The sequence below is a fragment of the Cygnus olor genome, chromosome 5 (genome assembly GCF_009769625.2).
Source record: "Cygnus olor isolate bCygOlo1 chromosome 5, bCygOlo1.pri.v2, whole genome shotgun sequence".
Taxonomy (NCBI): Eukaryota; Metazoa; Chordata; class Aves; order Anseriformes; family Anatidae; genus Cygnus; species Cygnus olor.
The window spans coordinates 23,891,595-23,909,506 of record NC_049173.1 but is presented as its reverse complement, the minus strand read 5'-3'; the positions used below and the strand labels follow the sequence as shown (position 1 = coordinate 23,909,506).

General features: G+C 49.9%; 1 protein-coding gene across 2 annotated transcripts in view; it reads left to right on the top strand.

Annotated features, from left to right (window-relative positions):
- Window positions 1–3,391, top strand: part of IFT43 (intraflagellar transport 43) — a 45,086-nt gene extending 41,695 nt beyond the window's left edge. For both annotated transcript variants that reach the window (XM_040560528.1, XM_040560527.1), the window contains 4 exons: window positions 365–437; window positions 1,873–1,948; window positions 2,289–2,351; window positions 3,142–3,391. In XM_040560528.1, the coding sequence (XP_040416462.1) occupies window positions 365–437; window positions 1,873–1,948; window positions 2,289–2,351; window positions 3,142–3,252 (323 nt within the window). In that variant the 3' untranslated portion in view covers window positions 3,253–3,391. The remainder of the gene's footprint in view (window positions 1–364; window positions 438–1,872; window positions 1,949–2,288; window positions 2,352–3,141) is intronic.
- Window positions 3,392–17,912: the final 14,521 nt, after the last annotated feature.

The following is a 17,912-nucleotide window of genomic DNA, read 5'->3' as shown; positions in this document are numbered from 1 at the left end:
GTGGCTGAGCTGAGCAAACGATAACGCATCTCATAGGAGGCAAGTTATTGCCAGTCTTAGGATGATGGCAGGTAGGCAGCCAGCTTTTTTCAGCTTCAAGGTTGTCTTCAAATTCAGTCCGTGGCTATTGAGTTCTACCCAGCCTGAATCTGCTTCTCTTGTCAGATTTCTTTTGACTCCAAGCATTTATTACCTTCTTTTAATATTAAACGGTATATTTTTAATCATTGCTAAATAACTGCCTCATGTTTTCCTCTAATAAGAGACAGGCTGTTTCATATCTGTGAAGCAAGGGAGCCTTTGTCTCTAGTGAGAGGAGAGCACAACACTTCCCACTTACAGCTGCTGCTTTCTCTTGTTGCAGACATTCCTGTGATCCCCGACTTGGAGGAAGTCCAGGAGGAAGATCTGGCCATGCAAGTGGCAGCTCCCCCCAGGTAAAAGCACTGCCAGGTGCTCTGGAGGCTCTCATCTGCAGTGCGAAATGGCTGGTGAAATTAAACTCCATTTTATCTCATGTGCTGTGGGTGTCGGTGGCAGTGCCATTCAGCAGCAATTGATGCTGTGTGTTGTGGCAGTGGGGCTCCAGGCTGAACAGGGGAAACTTGTTTCCTACTACACAGAGATAGAAATTACTGCATGTTCTCTCTCTATATACAAAAAAATACATTAGAGCAACACATTTGATATTGCAAAATCTGACAGAAAAGTTATGAGTTGCTTGATTTAAGGTTGCATGTGTAACGAATGCCTCTGGTACACACGTATTTTCACGAACATTTTGTTTACACACTGTTTTGCCCTCCACAGGATATCCTTCTCACTCAAGTGCCTGGTTAATTTGCAAAGTGCAATCCTGTTTGAAGGTGTTATCGCAGTAGTCTTGGGATTAGCTCTTAGGAGACCAGTCAGTTAAAAAAAAAAAAAAAAAAGAAAAGAAAGTTTGGGGTCTTTTATCTTAAAAGTATCAGGAAATTCTTCTTTCTCCTATTGGGCCTATGGCCAAGATCATGGCCTAGGATTTCTGTTGAGCTTTGTCTGGAGAGGTGGATATCTTACTCCTGACCACAGATGCCTCTCTTACAAGTGTGGAGTGGGTATTGTAATTAAATAGCTGTTAATATAATTAAATGACACTTTACAGTAGTGAATCAAAAATGACTTTTTCTCTCACCAGAGTTCATTTATTTGTTTTCTCTCTTTTGGATAATCCCATCTGTTCTTCCTGTATCCATAGTCACTCTGCAATAGAGGACAAGTAATTTTCACGGGCAAACATAAGCAGAAGATAAATTAATACAGGTCTTCTCAGCATTGCATAACCTGCAAAGGGAAGCATGGCATGCCAGTATATTGCTTTCCTACCCCCTGACTGTCTTTGGAGCCTACATTTTAAGAAATTGTATATGATAGCTGTTACTCAGCTCAGACATGGAAATTTTGAAGTCCCTACTGTTCTATAGCTTGTATGGCGAGGCTTTTAGGAAATGCTTTACTTCCCAGCTTTGAGAGTCATTTTGGCTGTTTTGTGCTGAGTATGCATATTTGAATGTTCACTACCTTTCTATTTTCTTTCTGGCCCTTTCATCTAGTTTGTGGATTTTCTCTCTGGCATGCCAGCTTCTCCAAAGAAGTCCTTGTTTGCTCCACGTCCTGTTTTTATGCACGTGTACAACCCAGCACTCAGATTTGTCAATGACTGTTTGTTTGCTGAATGAGATGTGCTTCTGTCTGTGGACACCGACCTCAAGTGTCCATGTTGGGTGATGAATTTGAGATGGGTGTCCCCAAGACTCCTGTTCAAGCCACCATTCTCCTCAGATGTGATTCCACACTTACCCAGGCTTGTGTTTTGCCTATATCTGGTTGCAGTGTGCAGGTGAACCGAGTGATGACCTACTATGACCTGGACAAAGATCTTATGAAGTTTGCTGCCTTTCAGACTCTGGTAAGTGGTTGTTGCTGTGGGGTGACCAGTGCAACTCCCTCTCCTTCAGTTCCCCTTCATCCTTGACAGTGATACTCAGCTGCATAAAATACACAGCCAATGATCCAAACACCTTCTGGTCTGCCTGCAAGTCTTTTCCTCTTAGTTTCTTAGTGTCTGCAGACAGTGTGGATATAGTATCTGTTGCTTGTATGAGGTACCTTGTATGAGGTGCTGTTCTAGATAAGGCTTATATAACTTATGGGTCAAAATATTGTGTCTGTATCTCTAGCAACACCATCTCTGGTGAAACGATGCTTTCTCTGTGTCTGTAAAGCTATGACTGTGTGTGTTTTCATAGGATGGCGAGGTTGACCTGAAGCTTCTCACCAAAGTTTTGGCTCCAGAACATGAACTACGAGAGGTGAGACTTTTCTGGAAACACCAGTAAGATAAAAGCTTCTTATATGTCTCAGATTGTACTCTGAAGTTAGTTTTTTTTTTTTTGTGCGATGGAGGAGAGAGATGTGAGGAGGAGCCTGCGAAGAGAAGCTTGTTAAAGCTGATGGAGGTCTGATTTCCCCAGCAGATTATTTTAAAGGTTTATAGGTCTTTTCTCTGTGTGAGATTATGGCATCACTGTGATTTACCTCCTTCAGTCTTAAAGAGGTAGTAAGGAGCATGTGAAGAGCCTGGTACTGCCACAGATCCCCACAGAAACAGTGCTCTGTTGTATAGTCTTGGTAGCCACTGTGCTCTCTAGGTGGTTCTCCAGAGTGGTACAGAAGAACCAGGCAGACGGCATTTAGGGCTGGGGCACAGGGCAGTTTTAAAGCAGGACAGAAGAACCTCAGTACAAATGCACAGGCAGGAGCTCGGGACTTGAAACAAAGCATTTCTGCAGCCCAGAACTGCAGATGCTTAAGTAGACATGTAAAAGGGTGGAAGATTTCTATGGCTTCTCCTTGTACTCTGCCTGAGAGTATCTAAGCTTAACAATATCAAAAATGTATCCTTTACTGTATTTGAGAACATGAATCATTCTGTCAGAATCTTTAAATTGTAGCATGGACTCACCTTTCATTCTCACTAGGGTTCCTATCCTAGCCAACAAAATCTTTGCCTTCCATGGCAGGGGCATCATTCAGAGCAAGCCACTAGTTTGGGAGTCACCAATAACATTACAGCATGTTTAATCTTTTTCCTCTTGGTAGGATGATGTCAGCTGGGATTGGGACCATCTCTTCACAGAGGTATCCTCAGAACTAGTGACTGAGTGGGAGCTGGGACAGTCTGAGAGAGAGGACCACCTCAGTCTGCCCTAGAGCATTGGCACACCAGACATCTCCTCATACACACATTCACTGTAAATATGTTATCACTTTAATTTTCTATTCATGTGTTTGTATTTGAGAATTAATTTCAGACTGGAAATAAATAGGAGCTTGCTCCATAGGAAAACTGGCTCGGGAGGAGTTTTGGATATTTTATAATGAGACTCTTTGTTCTCCAAAGAGGTGAAGAATTCCAAACACAACAAAATATTTACTTATGGGCAGTCACTTCCACCTCACTGCAGCACCTCTGCAGCTAACTGCAGCAGTCAATCTTTCTTCAACCAAAATTTCAGCCTCTCTGGGGGACCATCTTACAAAGCCACAGAATGGAGTGTGGTTTTCTGTGACAGCTATCAGAGGAGCTTAGGTTGATACAATTTGTTTGCCTAGGACATCAAGATTATCATCTGCCCACAACAGATGCCACAAGTTGTCAGGATATGTACTTTACATTTCATCCAGCAGCCTCCAGCTATCCCTTGCTAGTTTAACCTTTCCCCTGGGACATCACCTCTGTATTGACTTGAAGGAAACAGCATCACCGATTAAACTGCCACCGCTGCTTCTTCTAGCACCTCTTTTTCCCTTGAGGAATCCCAGCCAAGGGCTGACCAGGCCTCACCTGCTTGGCTTTTGCAATCAGATGAGATCACAGTTTTGAAAGGAGATGGCTCCAGGCAGTAGGTAGCTTGCAAAGAAAATACCGTTTATTCCACACGTGAAAGAACGAAGCCTGCTGCTCTGAAACAGGGTAACTCCCTGGTGTGTGTTTCCTTGGAACCAAGTAACCCACTCTCATTGTCACCTCAAAAAATATCCATTTAGCTGTTAATGCCCTGTCCCCACAGAACCGTGGTCATTATTTGCAGGAAACAGTAATATTACTTCTAAGCCAATGTCCTTCAGAGCCTTGTCCCGCTGGAGGATATTGCTATATACTTCTGGGGGCAATGCAGGTGCTGGGAGGAAGGCTTATTGTGTTGCTTTTCTTAGCTTGTTTGGTAGGTCGAATGGAGCGCTGCATTCTTATTCTTGCACCGAGAGAGGACAGCTCAGTACTCTGCAACATTTCAGATCAAAGCTGATAGGCCAAAAAAAATCTACCAGCAAGAGAGAAGCAACTGGGTCCCAGTCTGGGGCCACCAAAATAGAAGGATCATCTGTCTCAAGGAGATGCTAAGTTTGGTAAAATCAGGAAATCTCCCCTCTAACTAGAAAATTAGGTGAGAAAGATGCTTTGGGTCCAGTGTGTGGATGATAGTCCTGAAATCTTTCTATGAGCAGAGAAATCTGTTTTGGTATTTATAGAAACTTCCCAGCTGGGCCAGTGTCTCTTTTTCTCTGACACCCATGGCCCGTGGCCAAAGAGAATTTAGGATTCTTCCTACATTCCTGGAAAACAAAACAAAACAAACAAACAAAAACCAAAACGCTAAGCTTAGGAAACTAAAGTAGCTTAGTAAATTAGACAAGCCCTACAAGCCTGTGTGAGAGGAAAAGAATGGTAAAGAGAGGGAGAAATGGGATGTAGATTTGTGCAGTTCCTATCTCAAGGATAACAGAGAAAGCAGAGTCTCTCTCCTCTCAGTTAAATGACAGACCATCGAGTGTGAGCTCTCTCCCTTCTACTTGAGCTGAGGCACTAGTCCACACTGATCCTCTAAGCTGCTCGCCTGGTTTCACCATATTCAGTGCAAATCAGCCAGTTTTCAGTGAGCACAAAAGCTGAGAGGATGCCCAGGCCAGAGTCACAAGAGTGGGTGAACTACGAATCCAATGAACTACGAATCCAACTCTCTGGCTGTCCAGCCTGAGACTGGGTCTGTGACATGTGGCATATTGTTTGTGGAGTTTTCTTTACGGACTTGGCGAGGTGGCATTGCTGGCCGCTCAGAGCATTAAGAGTGGAAAGCTAAGCAGCATTTAGGACGGCAGCCACTGATGTAGGCTGCACAAATGCTCCAGGCAGGAGTCATGCCAAGCCCATTGCTCCTCCAGCAGCCGTGTGCGGCACCAACCATCCTGCCTCTCTCACCTTCTGCCTCCGAGAGCTGCTCTGAGCTTCCTGGGTGGGCAGAACACCCCTGTGGGGCTGCTGCCCCAGGAGGGAGGGAGGAGAAGTGTAGCTGGGCTGTGCAGCGGTGCTCAGCCCCTTGGAGGCCATGTGGGCGCTTCAGGAATCAAGAGGAAGAGGAAAGCACCCTTTGAAGCAAGAGCAGGAGGGATACGGGACCCCCAGAGATCTTCCTGGTGAAAGGTAGGAGGGTGGGAGGGCGTGGGGAGGGCCATCTGAGGCGGGGGGTGAGCAGGGGGGGCCTGGAGCAAAGGTAGAGGCAAGAGGAGTAAGGAGGGTGGGTGACTGGGAACACAGTTTGTGTAACGTTTGGAGGGGTGTGAGGGCAGAGCAGGTGCTGATGAAGAGGCGGGAGAGAACAGAGCACAAGAGAAGCGTAGTGGGATTTAACGAGCCCTTTGCTGATGAGCTGTGGTGACTTCGTGCTGGAGGAGCTGCTCTAAAGCTGCACAAAATCTCCCAGAGGCGTGTGCCTGGGGCAGAGTCCTGTCAGCCTCCCCCTGCCTCAGGGCCTCGGGGTGGGAGGGAGACAAGAGTGCGTGGGCCAGGCTGTGCCCAGGCTGGGACCTTGGGAGCCCAGCACATACCTGGGCAGAGTTTGAGAGCGGGGCCCGAAAAAAACCACAGCCTCATCTGTTTTAAGGGAAAATTAGTGGCTTTGATCATTTAGTCTGACCTGCTATAATACAGGCCATGGCAGAGTCCAGTGAGATGTGGCCGAGCTTTGCCTGCCTTTTAGAAAGACGAGCAGTATAATTGAAAGTCTTCCCTGGTTCGTTATTCCAGCAGGTAACTGCCCTTGTGATTGAAAATCTGCTTTATTTCTAGACTCAGTTTTTGTTTCATCTTCTGTTCCCCGAGTCTGATTGTGCTTTCACCTTCCCAGTTAAACCGTGCTGTCAGGTATTTCCTACTTGCTCAAGTATTTATGTGCACCGTGATCAAGTTGTCTCTTTAATTTCCTTCAATAAACTTAATAGACTGAGACTTGTTTCCGTGTCTTTTCAATTACTTCCCCAGTTGGAGGAACGGAGGTGAGCTGTCTGGTTCCTCGCCTTTCTCCAGGAAGCCGTTCCCTCTTGCCTTCCTTCCGCAGTTGTGTTTTGGTTGCAGTGCTTGGGAAGTGACGGAGAGCGTGCCTTCTCCCCTCTCAGGTCCTGGTGCAGTCAGGGGAGAACACACTCCTGCTACTCTCCTTGCAGGAAAGAAACAAGGAGGTGCCTCTGCAAGCCCAGGCCAGCTCTTGGTGAAGCACCAGCGTGTGCAGACTGCCACAAAGCTGCTCAGCATTTCTGAAAAGTCCTGTGGAAAGAGTGTGCAGAGGAGGAAATAGCAGGTGTAAATTTTTTTTCTAGGTGTAGCTCTGGTTGATCCTCAGGCATAGTGTGAAGTGAGGGCAGAACTGTGTGCCCTGCTCACATCAGCCATCTGGGCTGTGCCTAGCTGAGGAATAGAGCAGTAACCCTGGTTTTTACCACTTTTATCAAGGGAGCTTCTCCGTGTTTCACAAGTGCTGATGAGTAAGGCTGCAGAGCCATCCTGTGAAGTTTGTCAGCCTCCGCAGACCTGCATCACGGAGGGTGAAGTGTGGTGTAGCAGTGTGCCCTCGAGTTCCTAATTCACATGTGCCTCTCCGAGACCTGGTGAGTGTTCCCCATCTTCTGTTTGAAGGTGGTAATTCACTGTGGAGGGCCTTGTGTCCTGTTTGCTCTTTGTTCTGCTCTGATCCTGCATTGCTGAGGGAATGCTGCAAATCCATCGAAGTGCACCATCAACAGCAAGTCCTGCGTACTGAGCTGGTCTGGGTGTGTGCCGGGGGGTTTGCTGTACGTACCTGCCCACAGAGAGCCCCTGAAAGGCCTGGAGCTCAGCACTCTATTCAGGGCAGACAGTTAGCCTCATCACAGACAATGCAAAAGAAATGCACAAATAATTAAAAAAAAAAGAATTATACGTCCTATCATATTTAGGAATCTTTGGTTTTGTTTATAATAGATACAGTATTTATAGACTTTCTTAGTGGAGATGCCTTACTAGAGTACAGTTTGTTGGGGAGGGGTGAGGGGGTGTTGGGACAGTCTGCACACACAGCTCTGGAAGAAAGTGTAGAAAATAAAAGCTGAAAAAAGGCCAGACCTAGCAACTTTCCATTAGAGAGCCTGCCTGCCAGGCTGGAGCCTCTTAAAGGGACTCTGGCTGGTTGTTTTATTAAGTGTGACAAAGTGACGGGAGGTGGGGGGGCTCCTATGTTAATAAGCTGGAAAGGCGCTGCCGTTCCTCTTGCCGGAGCGTCTCAGGGAAAGCGGAATTAATTCATGGCATATGCTCCCAGCATCTGCTGCGGTGACCTGGAGTGGCAGGAGCACGGAGCGAGGCGGCGCGAGCCAGAGCCCAATTCCCTCTCCTCGCTGGGGCCTTGCTCCCCACCAGCCCCGGCGGAGCAGGGGGGGGCTCAGCCCATGGCCAGAGTCTTCATCTCTCTGACGAAGATGCTCTAGGCTTGGGGGTGAAACGGGGATGCTTGAATTGAAGAGAGACCAAATTTGTCCGAAACAGCCTTAATTCCTCCCAGAGCGCTCCCTGAGCAAGCCCACCCTTCTCCAGCCATCTGGCCTTCTGCAGCTTGCTGTGAGGCGCCGATTCCTCATTCTCCCTCTTGTTTTCCACTTCTGCTGAGTATCCCAAAAGATGATTTGAGCCCCTCCCCAACAGAGAGGACAGAGATTGGATTTGCTGTTAGGCAGGCTCTCATTCACTGTTTAATGGCTCCCAGGAAATAACTTTGCCCACCGTATTTCCCCTCCGACAAGCAGCACCGTGGCCAGGACCTTCATCCAGCTGGTACAGGTGGGTGCATGTGTTGCCTTCAGGCTGCAGCAGTCTTTGCCTGTGCTTTGTGCCCTGCACGTGTGCTTTCCCTCGGGAAAGGACACCCAGAGCCAAACCTCCACTGGCCGCTCTTTCTCCTGCCACATCCCTCCACCTTTTTGGACAACCACAAGTGTGAGCTAGGACACAGGCAGCCTGCATATTGGGGATGTGCTGAGAGAGTGGGGGGGGCCTGCAAGAGCTGAGAGCAGAAATCCCTCACTGGGAAGGTCTCGTAGATACAAAGAGCTTGCTGTGTCTGCAGCACCTTCCAAAGCCCAGGGGTTGCTGAGCCCAGCCAGATGCTCCCAGTCTTTCCTGCACCTGGCAAGCATCCTGATGGATTCAGTATGAATGCTGCACAGCAAGGATGTCCAGAGCTCCCAAGCCCACTGATGTCTCTGCTGCAGTCCCGAGGGGGCTGAAACCATTCCTCTGGGTGTCTGCTCCCTGAGCTGGCCCCAGCGGGATGCTCTGCAGCAAACCTCTCTGGGGCTGGAGCAGCTCCGGGCCACATGGCCCCTTATCGGGCTGCATCTCCTGTCACTTTCAGGACCACTTCATTATCCCTTTATTAGCCCTCTTCTCCTGCTTATCGTTATTAATAATCGCGCTGGATCGGCTGGAGTGCTGACAGCTGCCCCTTGTCTATTCTTTCTGTCTGTTTTAATCCTGCCTGCTTATCTGGAATAAACCTGATCCTTTTTCTTTTAATTAAAGAAATTTGGTCAGCCAGCCCCTCCTCCTCGCAGAGATAGGGCTGATCACAGCGGCGATATGCGGCGAGCAGGAAAAGGGGCAGATTACTGGGTGACAGCGTTTTCCACAGCCCGAAGATAGGGGATGTCGGGGGAGAGGCTGGAAGAGCTGCAAGCACCGGGCTGCACAGCGCTTCCTGGGCACCGCTCTGGGGCTGGCCTCTTAAAAATGCCTTGCTGGGCAGTTCGCTTGAGCTGAAATATTTGTGTTGTCTGAAGGGCCAGGTCACTCGAGGAAGGGCTGTGCAAATAGGTTGGGGGAAAAATTGTTGACTTAATTCACGCTTTTATGAACCCATAAACTCAAATCTGCATTCATTGCAACCTGTAAAGTGACCGGAGTGTGGGCTGAAATGCTTAGAAAGTGTTAATCAGGGGTCTGTAACGAAGCAAAACGCTCTGAAGTGCAGCAGCAGGAGCTTGGCTGGGATCAGCAGGAGCATTCAACCTTAACGCTAGGAACGTGCATTCCTTGGTTCCCAGATGGTTCGTTTGGGACGCACACGCTGCGGTGTTGACTGAACGCCTGTGTACCCTCTGCTACAGAATATGGCACCTGGCTCAGATCTGTAGGGCTGCTCCACCCCTGAGAGGCTGCAGGCCCATGAAGGGGACAGGGCAGAACTTGGTGCTCAGGTGGGAGCACAGCTCTGAAATGCTGTCAAGCAGAGCGCGCTGCTCTCTGTCCCTGCGCTTCCGTTGTTTTTCAGCGTCTCAGCTGACTGCGATGAGCGTTCACCTGCAGCTCAGGTGCTGGTTAGGAGCTGCAGCAGTACAAACCCACGTGTATGGCTAAGCAGATACCTTGAAAACATGGGGTTCATTACCAACGGCAGGCAGGAGCTGTGCATGGTGACAGTCATGCTGTAGCCTCCAGGTGAAATGTCCTCTTACTCCCAGGAAATCTTTTCCCTCGCTTTTCTTCCACCCAAGAAAATGTCGGGAAAATAAACTACAGAGTGTGGCTGTCTTATAGCTGGTTATTGATGGCAGACAACGAGTGACAATTACTGAATTGAACAAAATGTTGAACAAAATGTTTGAAAGACGAGAAGATGCAGAGTTCACTTGCCTAAACTAATAAGGCACTAATAGCTGGTCTGAGCTTTTATTATCTGACCCTGCTCCTCCAGCAAAAGTCATCCCGCTCCAGATCCAAGTAAGGGAAATTCTCAGGATGCTTTTTGGCACTGAAATGACAAGGGACACCTTTTTTGGTGCTGTGGGACATTCTGAAGCAGTGAAAAAGACGGACTTCCAGTCCGTGCGATAGGCTGGAGGCTTGCTTTGATCATCACCCCGATCAGTGAAACTGCCCACGAAGCCAGGAAAGTGCCCTGGGAGACTGCCAAAGGATCTGGTCCAAATCAAGCAACTTTCTCAGCGCTTCGAGCTCCAAAGCCAAAGTGGAGCTAAGCCCCATGGCCTGCAGGGTTATGTGTGCGGGTGGCTCGGTGAATCAACCCACTGAATAAACGGGTGGTAACAGTTCAGGCTGTTGTAGCCATACCTGAGCTAACAGAAAGCAAGCTCCATCTAACCCAGAGGGATGAGAACAGCCTGCACTTGCCCAGCTGAGCACCGTGGCTCCTCTTCCTCAAGGATCTGAGCTGGCTCATTTAAAGCTAGGTCTGATGTAGCTCCTCTCAATTGCTCTGTGCCCCGTGGAGATACTCTTATTCATTTCCATGGCTTTCAAACCTGTGCTGCCTCAGAATTAAGATCCTGTCTGGTCTTCATTTCATGCATGGGGACTAGAGTCATGGACTAATAATGCAATTTCAGGGTCCAACAGCGAGACTGTGACACAGCTAGGAGCTGAATTCAGTCCCCCCAAGCTGCCATCCAGTGCCTCAGCCACCTTACTCCTCCAGCTGTGGGATGTGCAAGGCTGGTGCATTTGTTTATTTTGATTTTCAACCAAAAGCTGGTTTCGGGCTGTGAAGCTCCTTCCAGAACTGCAAACGCAAAATAAAACTTCAAAACAAAATGCCTTCCCCAGGAGCAGCACAGCACACTGCCCACCTGGTGGTACCCTGGCTGAGGTAGGAAACCACGCTCACCTCCTGCAAAAACAGCTGCCTGCCGTAAGCCATTTCTTGTCCCCGAAATACCCAGGGAGAAGGATGAGTTGTTGATGTGCCAAACGCTTCCAGTGCAAACTCTGGAAGCCCAAAGCCAATAGGGCTCTTCATCCTGCTTCCGTCTCCCTCTAAGAAGTCCCCAAATCGAGCTCTTCTGAGCTCAACCCTAGCAGGACCACAGAGCAGGGATGGGAGATCTCCATGCTGAGGGATGCGCAGGCCATTCAGAAAGGCTTTAGTAAGTCTTTTTTGGGTAAGTAGCACATGCCTGAAGATTAACCAAGTAAATACAAATGTGCTTTCTTTTTTTTCCTCCTTTTTTTTTTTTTCTTTTGTAAGTTGCATGATGATCAAGAGCATTTAATGCAGCTGCTGGGCCTGCCTGTCCCAGGGGCTCTCGTCACAGGGTGTCCCAGCCCCGGCTCAGTTTTTGACCGAGTGGGACCAGTTGTGGCACAAAGTCCACGGCAGTTTCTTGTGACATGAGACAGGCACAGAGGGGGCCCTGTAAGGCACCTATGACGTGCATGATATGCAGTTGGGTATGGCCAGCTTTGAGAAAAATGTCACATTAGGCAAATGGCCCTGGAATATGTGTGTGGGTCTAAAACATCCACCTTTAACTTGCCCAATTAATGGTGTTTTTTGCTTACATAGAGTGGATATGTGTCTGGTCCCACTGGGCACACTCCTTTCCTTGGCTGGGGGTGCCTGCACCATACAGAGCGTACCTGTACCCTGCCAGCTCCACGTTTCTGTCCTGTTGGGTCCAGGGCTCTGTTTGGCTGTCTGCACAACATGCACACGCACCAGCGATGGCGGAGGCTGGAAGTATTTATGGCAATTAAAATGTTTTGCCTGGGAGCTGTTTTGTGCTTTTTTGAAGTGAGGATTTTCAGACTTCAAGGTGTTAACAGCCCCTCTAAACGGTTTTGTTTTTTAATTGCAGCAAATGACTATGGAGCCATTAAACATTCGCCTCTCTGCAGTTGTTTCTAAGCCCTTTCAGTCCTTCTTCTATTTATTCTGTTTAATTCAGTCAGGTAGCTTCGGGGCAGTGAAGATCAATACTTCACTTTGATAGAAAAGAGTCAGGTTTGAAACATAGAGATAAAACTGACACATTTTGTATAAATTTAATTAAAAATGCACCTTTAGTGGCTTGTTGCAAGCACAAAGCCAGCCCTCCATCTAGCTATCTCTCTGTCTTTCTCTCTGTCTCTCTCTTCCCTTTCTTGTTCCTAACAGGAAGATCTCTGAATCTGCCTCGCCAACAAAGCGCCTCGTTTTATGATTTTTGTCTTGAAAGTTTAGCACTGAGGGAGAAGGATGGAAGGGATGTGAAATTCTAAACAGACCTTCTGCTCCCTCCCTGGGCCCGCTCCTTTTGGTGGCGGCAGTGGGGGGACGGGGAAGGAGCTGGCTCCGTGGTGGGGGAGGGAGGGGGATGAGGCAAAATGATTTTTATTTTTTTTTAAACCCAGCAGATTGGACACCCTGGGGCACTTTCCATTTGGATCTGTAGCTTTCCTCCCCTCCCGCCCCCCTCTTCTTGCTTTGTTAGCCTGAGAATTATTTTTCTGACTACACGAGCATCCCTGATCCCACTAGGATAGCGCTGGCCACAAGGCACCGTCTTTATTCTCTTTCTTTTTCCTCCCCTGCCCCCCTCATTTCTTCCCTCTCTCTCTTTTCCCTAACCCTGCTGCCAGTGAGAACATTTGTCTTGTGTTTTATAATCTGGCCCCTTCGCCCCCTTCTCCTGCATGTCTCCCCCTCTCTCCCTTTCTCAATCCTGTTTGCCTTGGTTCATTTTTCACTTGAGTGCCTTTCCTCCCAGGCTCCCCTCTGCTCCGGCTTCCCTCTGCTCAACACCAATAAAACACGCACAACACGGGTAGAACAAGGTGCCAGGGCTCGGCGTGACAAACGGCTCCGCGACCGGGGCTGTAAATTGTCCCCTCCTCACCCCCTGACGGCTCCCGGGGACGGGGCTCGGGCGGCGCTTGCTGCCCCACGGCGCGGCACCGTGGGGTGGGGAAAACCAGGGGGTCTTTGGTTGGCAGCCATCAATGGGACAAAGGCTGTCCCAGCTGCATTCACAGGAGGCTGTGGGATTTAGCAACTCCTAATGAACCTCTAGAGAAGGGGAACTTAACTCTAGAGGAACTCCCCCTAAGGGGAACCCACTCAACTCCCTGCTGGGGGCTTGCTGGAAAATGGGCACCTGGGGGCCAGCTGCCTTCCTGACCCCACAGACCGCCTACCTAAGCCTGGTTTTGGGGCCAGGAGCCTCAAGACTTGCTCCATGCTTGCTCTGGGAGTATTTTGAAGGGCATGACAGCATCTTCCTGAGGGTCCCTCTGCTCCCTCTCCTCTCACTGGGCACTGTGTCCCCTCGGAGAGCTGGGCACAGGCAGATGTACCAAAGCAGCGGCAAAAACGGGGTGATTGGGGCAACGGAGAGGAGTTACCTGACTCCTGCCTGGGGCTGCGGCTCTCTGGGGGTCGGCGCTCAGCTGGAGCCCTGGCTCAAGGCAGAGCTGGGCTCTCGTGCAGCTGCAGGGAGCCACACGCAGGGATGTGCGCTTCCAATTCCGCCGTCTGACTTGAGCTGTCAAAGCCACAGCCACTCTGAATTTTGCTGAGGATCAGGGTATGCCCTGCTGCTGGAGCTGCTGGTTTTGGAACACAATGTAAGGCTGGGTTCCTGCCCCATTGAGTCCCGGGGTCATCCCCATTGTTTCAAGCAATTGCCAACTCCAGCAAATGTGTGTGGCTCTGGTACCGTTATCAATGGGTGTGGGGTTCCTCTTCACCTCTGCTTGTGCTAATCCGTGCCAGGAATATATGTGGCATTTCCTATCCTTCTACCTACAGGAGGCTGCATTTCCTGTGCAGGTGAGGAGAATGTGTTTTGTAAAGTGTTAAGTGCTTGAGATTGCCAGCGTAAAGGAAAAATACTCATCTTTACACCGACCTGCTCCCCAGCCCGTACTGGCGCCTCTGCTCTGCCACTCAGGCTGCTTGGCTTTACCAGCATTGAAAGCAGAGAGTTTGCTTGCTAAGTTAAGGCATGATGGGGTTAATGCCACCGGTCCCTCTGCATAACATCGGCTGGAACATCAGCTGAAGTCCTTCCTAGCGAGCGACTGGTGGAGGTGAGCGCTGAGGGTTGGTTTCTCAGGGACTTCACCGTGAAGGAGCGCTGCAGCCGACAGCATGCTGCTGCGTACAGACACCTCCCGCGCCTCCTGTCTTTAATCACAGCAAATGAAAGTTTCTAAACAGGCGGAAGATGCCAGGCTTTTGTGTTCTGCCACCCGAGCTGTCTCTGCGCTGCCGTCGGTGCCGGTAATTGCAGACAGAAGCCGCTTTGTGTTAAAATGGCATCGGTAATTGAAACGGAATTCAGAATCAGGACCCCGCAGGCACCACTTGGTGAAAGAAGAAATAAAGATCGCTTGGGTCACATCGTTTGTAATTTGCGTTTAATAATCGTACCAGGAGGTACGTACAAAGGGAGAGGAGACGTGAGAGGCAGCCCGCTCCCCCTCCTCGCCCGCGCTCTGCCTCGGAGCCTCCCCACGGAGGCCGGGAGCCCGGCGGGGACGCGGCCCTGCTCCCGCTCCCTTGGGGTGGCACGGGTGGCAGCAGCGCTGCTGGCCCTGGGCTCCTCGTGTGGCCAAGCAGGTGCCGTATGCTGGCAGCCAGGAGGAGAGGACTACTGCTCGAGGCTGCATCCAAGTGGATGCCCAAGTTCTGTTTTTATGGGTAGGATGAGGATTTATAGGCCCAGGTGCTGGCTCCTGCTCGGTGGGTCCGGCTGTGCACTGAGGATCGGAGGGCATGTGCTGATTCATAGTTTCTGAGTTTCTCTTGAAATGGGGTTTGGTACCCTTTGATGGGCTTCTACAGTGCTGCCTATATGAGTAAATTCAAGCTGTGTGGCATGGCGCACACTGAAATGTCCCCAGACCTCTTCCACCATGGAACAACATGGCCCCATCTGTTCTCCTTTGGGTAGCAGTGTGCTCCCCTGCAAACCACAGTCGGGCAGGGCCGGGGGGCGCTGGCTGGTGGGGACCCACACCCCAACAGGAGCCGGCACACATTCAGAGTGCCAGAGTTAGAGCCTGGTTTGTGTGCTCAAACCTGGCTGCATGCTCAGGTCTGCTGACCTGCTCTATGGTTTCCCCTCGCTTTGCCTTTGTTGAGCCTTCCTGTAGAGCAAACATAATCCTGATTTCTTCTTCAGTAAAAAAAAAAAACCCAACAAAAAAAACGCTTTTATTTCTTACACCAAACCCAAACACATCAACATAACCTAAGGACTGGCAATATCCATTCACATTCACTTTGCTCTTTGTAAAACCCAGTGATATTCTCAAATCCAGATCAGATGGCCACAAATGCAGGCAGGACCAGTCCGTTCCATCTCTGGATGGTGGCTCTCCTTACCCCACACTCTGAGCACATTTAGGGGAACAAACTCAGCCCCAGTTACCTTGGTTGGTGTCCTGTTAGCCTCGCTGAGAAGGAGCACATGGCACTGCTTGGGCTTGTTTCACACAATGGGCACTTTCACTACCATTGGATTTGACTCGGAGACAGAGGTTTCGTTGTCACCTGTAGTCAGGATACAAGGAGACGTCTCCATTGTCCAGCAGTTCTCCTGTGCACTGCATAGATGCTGTTACCTCCCGGTTTCCCTTGCACACACACACTGCAGTTCTTCCTTAAGCTGCTCCTGGCAGCTCACCATCTCGCAGTTCTTGCCCATGGCCAGGAAGAGCATCATCTGTCAGCTACATCTGGAGCTGCCATCCTGCCTTCTCCCCGGGAGCCCAAGGGGTCCTTATCAGAGGGACAGAACTGCTGTTGTGACAGGAGAAATTTAGGTTGGGGAAGAGAGGTACCTTGGCTTCTGGTTTTAATTGTTATTACAAAGAAGAATCTTGTTAAATTTCAAGAGCCAATATCCTGATCTGTCTTAAGCCTAGAGGAGGCAGTGAAATGCGACTTGTTTTCCCCTTGTTCAAATGTTATCAGTAAATGCCCAGAAGTAAATATGCAGAAGCTTGAAGTCTTGAGGGAGTGCACCTGAAAGAGGTAAAGAAAAGGAGTTTCTGCACTTTGTAGAGAAAGGGAGGCCAAGCCTGGTGTGATTATGTACGGACCCAACCTTTCCTTTCTGCCTGAGAAATGGGATGCATTAGCCTTTGGGTGTAGCAGCATAGCTGCCAAATTGGCCAAGGGGGTCCACAAGAGACACTGTGGGTGCTTTGTCCTCGTCTCTCCAATACTTCCTCTCATTTTATGCATGGCAAAGACCTAGCAAGTATCATCACATTAATCCTGTTCCTTGCCAGCACCTCAGGAAATGCCTGTGTCAGAGTCTTTGTCCTGTAAAGATACCCAAAGGAGCTGGACTTCTACCTATGGGTGGCTTTCTGGCTGGGCACGTGTCCTGCCGTGTTTACCAGCCCTGGTGGGGTGCTGTGGCAATGATCTCCTGCTCTCTTCCCTACTTGGTTCAGCCCCAAAGCCCTCCCCAAACCCTCAGCTCACATTTCAACATCTCTACCTTTTCCCTCTGTGTGAATGGGGACCCAGAGAGCCGAGGTGGCTGGTTACATACTAGGGGATGGAGAAAAGAGAGAGATTGAAGAATAATTTAAATGAGCCCTTCTGGCCTTGCCATGCTTTAGTACCTCTCTGGGGGGGCTCTTTCTGAGGGCCTGATGTTTGGCTCTGACAGCTGCATCTCCTTTATGTTGCACTATTACAGCCCCTTCTGCATGCTGCACAAGCTGTCATTAGGAGGAAAGGGCCATAAAACAACCAGCAACATCCTCCCCTGACCTACACGCCTCCCTCACACCCCTTTCCACCACCCCGCACCCTCACACGGTGGTTTTATTCACACTCCATATGCTTACCTGGGACCCTGCACACCCACACCTACATGTGCTCGCGCAGAGGCGCCGTGCTCTTACTTTCTCTGCTCCCCTTCCTTCCCTCCCTCCTCCCATCTGCTTGCTGAATAATTCCTGGCTAAGTAACTTTCTCTGTACAACCCCCGGGCCGGGGCGCAGGGACTTGTCCCCTCCTCCCCCCTGGCTGTCCGGGGGGCTTTGGAACATGTGTTTCTGGGAGGCAGACACCAGCTGGCTGGGCGACATTTGCATAGTCAGCTAAAAGCCCCTGAGCTGAGCTGGGGACGTCTGGAGGAGCCCGTGGCAGGATGGAGGGACGAGGGATGTGCTGGTCAGCTCGAGGTCAGATGGAACAGATTTCCAAGAGAACGGACAGATGGTGAAAAGAGGCGAGGGGTTGGGGGGGGAGCACGCGAAGGCTTCTACATCAAATAAATAAATAGCTAGATGCAGTGGGGGAATAAGTGACCAATGCGCCTATGGGCATGGCAGTTGCTGTGCTGCTTCCTTCAGAGCCCATGGGGTGGATGGGGAGAGCGTGGTGCCAGGGAGGGGAGCAGCAGACCCTGAGCTCCCCTGGCCACACTGTTTCCTCAGTCTCACCCAGCTTATTGGTATCAGGACTGGACTTTGTGCAGCTCGCAGCACAAGGCACCCTTGCAGCACCAACCTATCCCCACTATTCCTCCCTGCTGCTTCTCTTTGATATTTCATCCTGTAGCACTTTTTGCCCCCCCTTAGCATGTGAACTGCCCAGGCAGGGATGAGAACGGACATATCTCCCAGTGCTGCATTGCTCTGGGTGGCCACAATTGAAGACTACAGGCAAAAAAGGCCAAGACACAATCCCAGACAGGAGTACAGACTGGGAGAAGAACTCATTCAGAGCTGCCCTGTGGAGAGGTCTTGGGGATGATGGTGGACG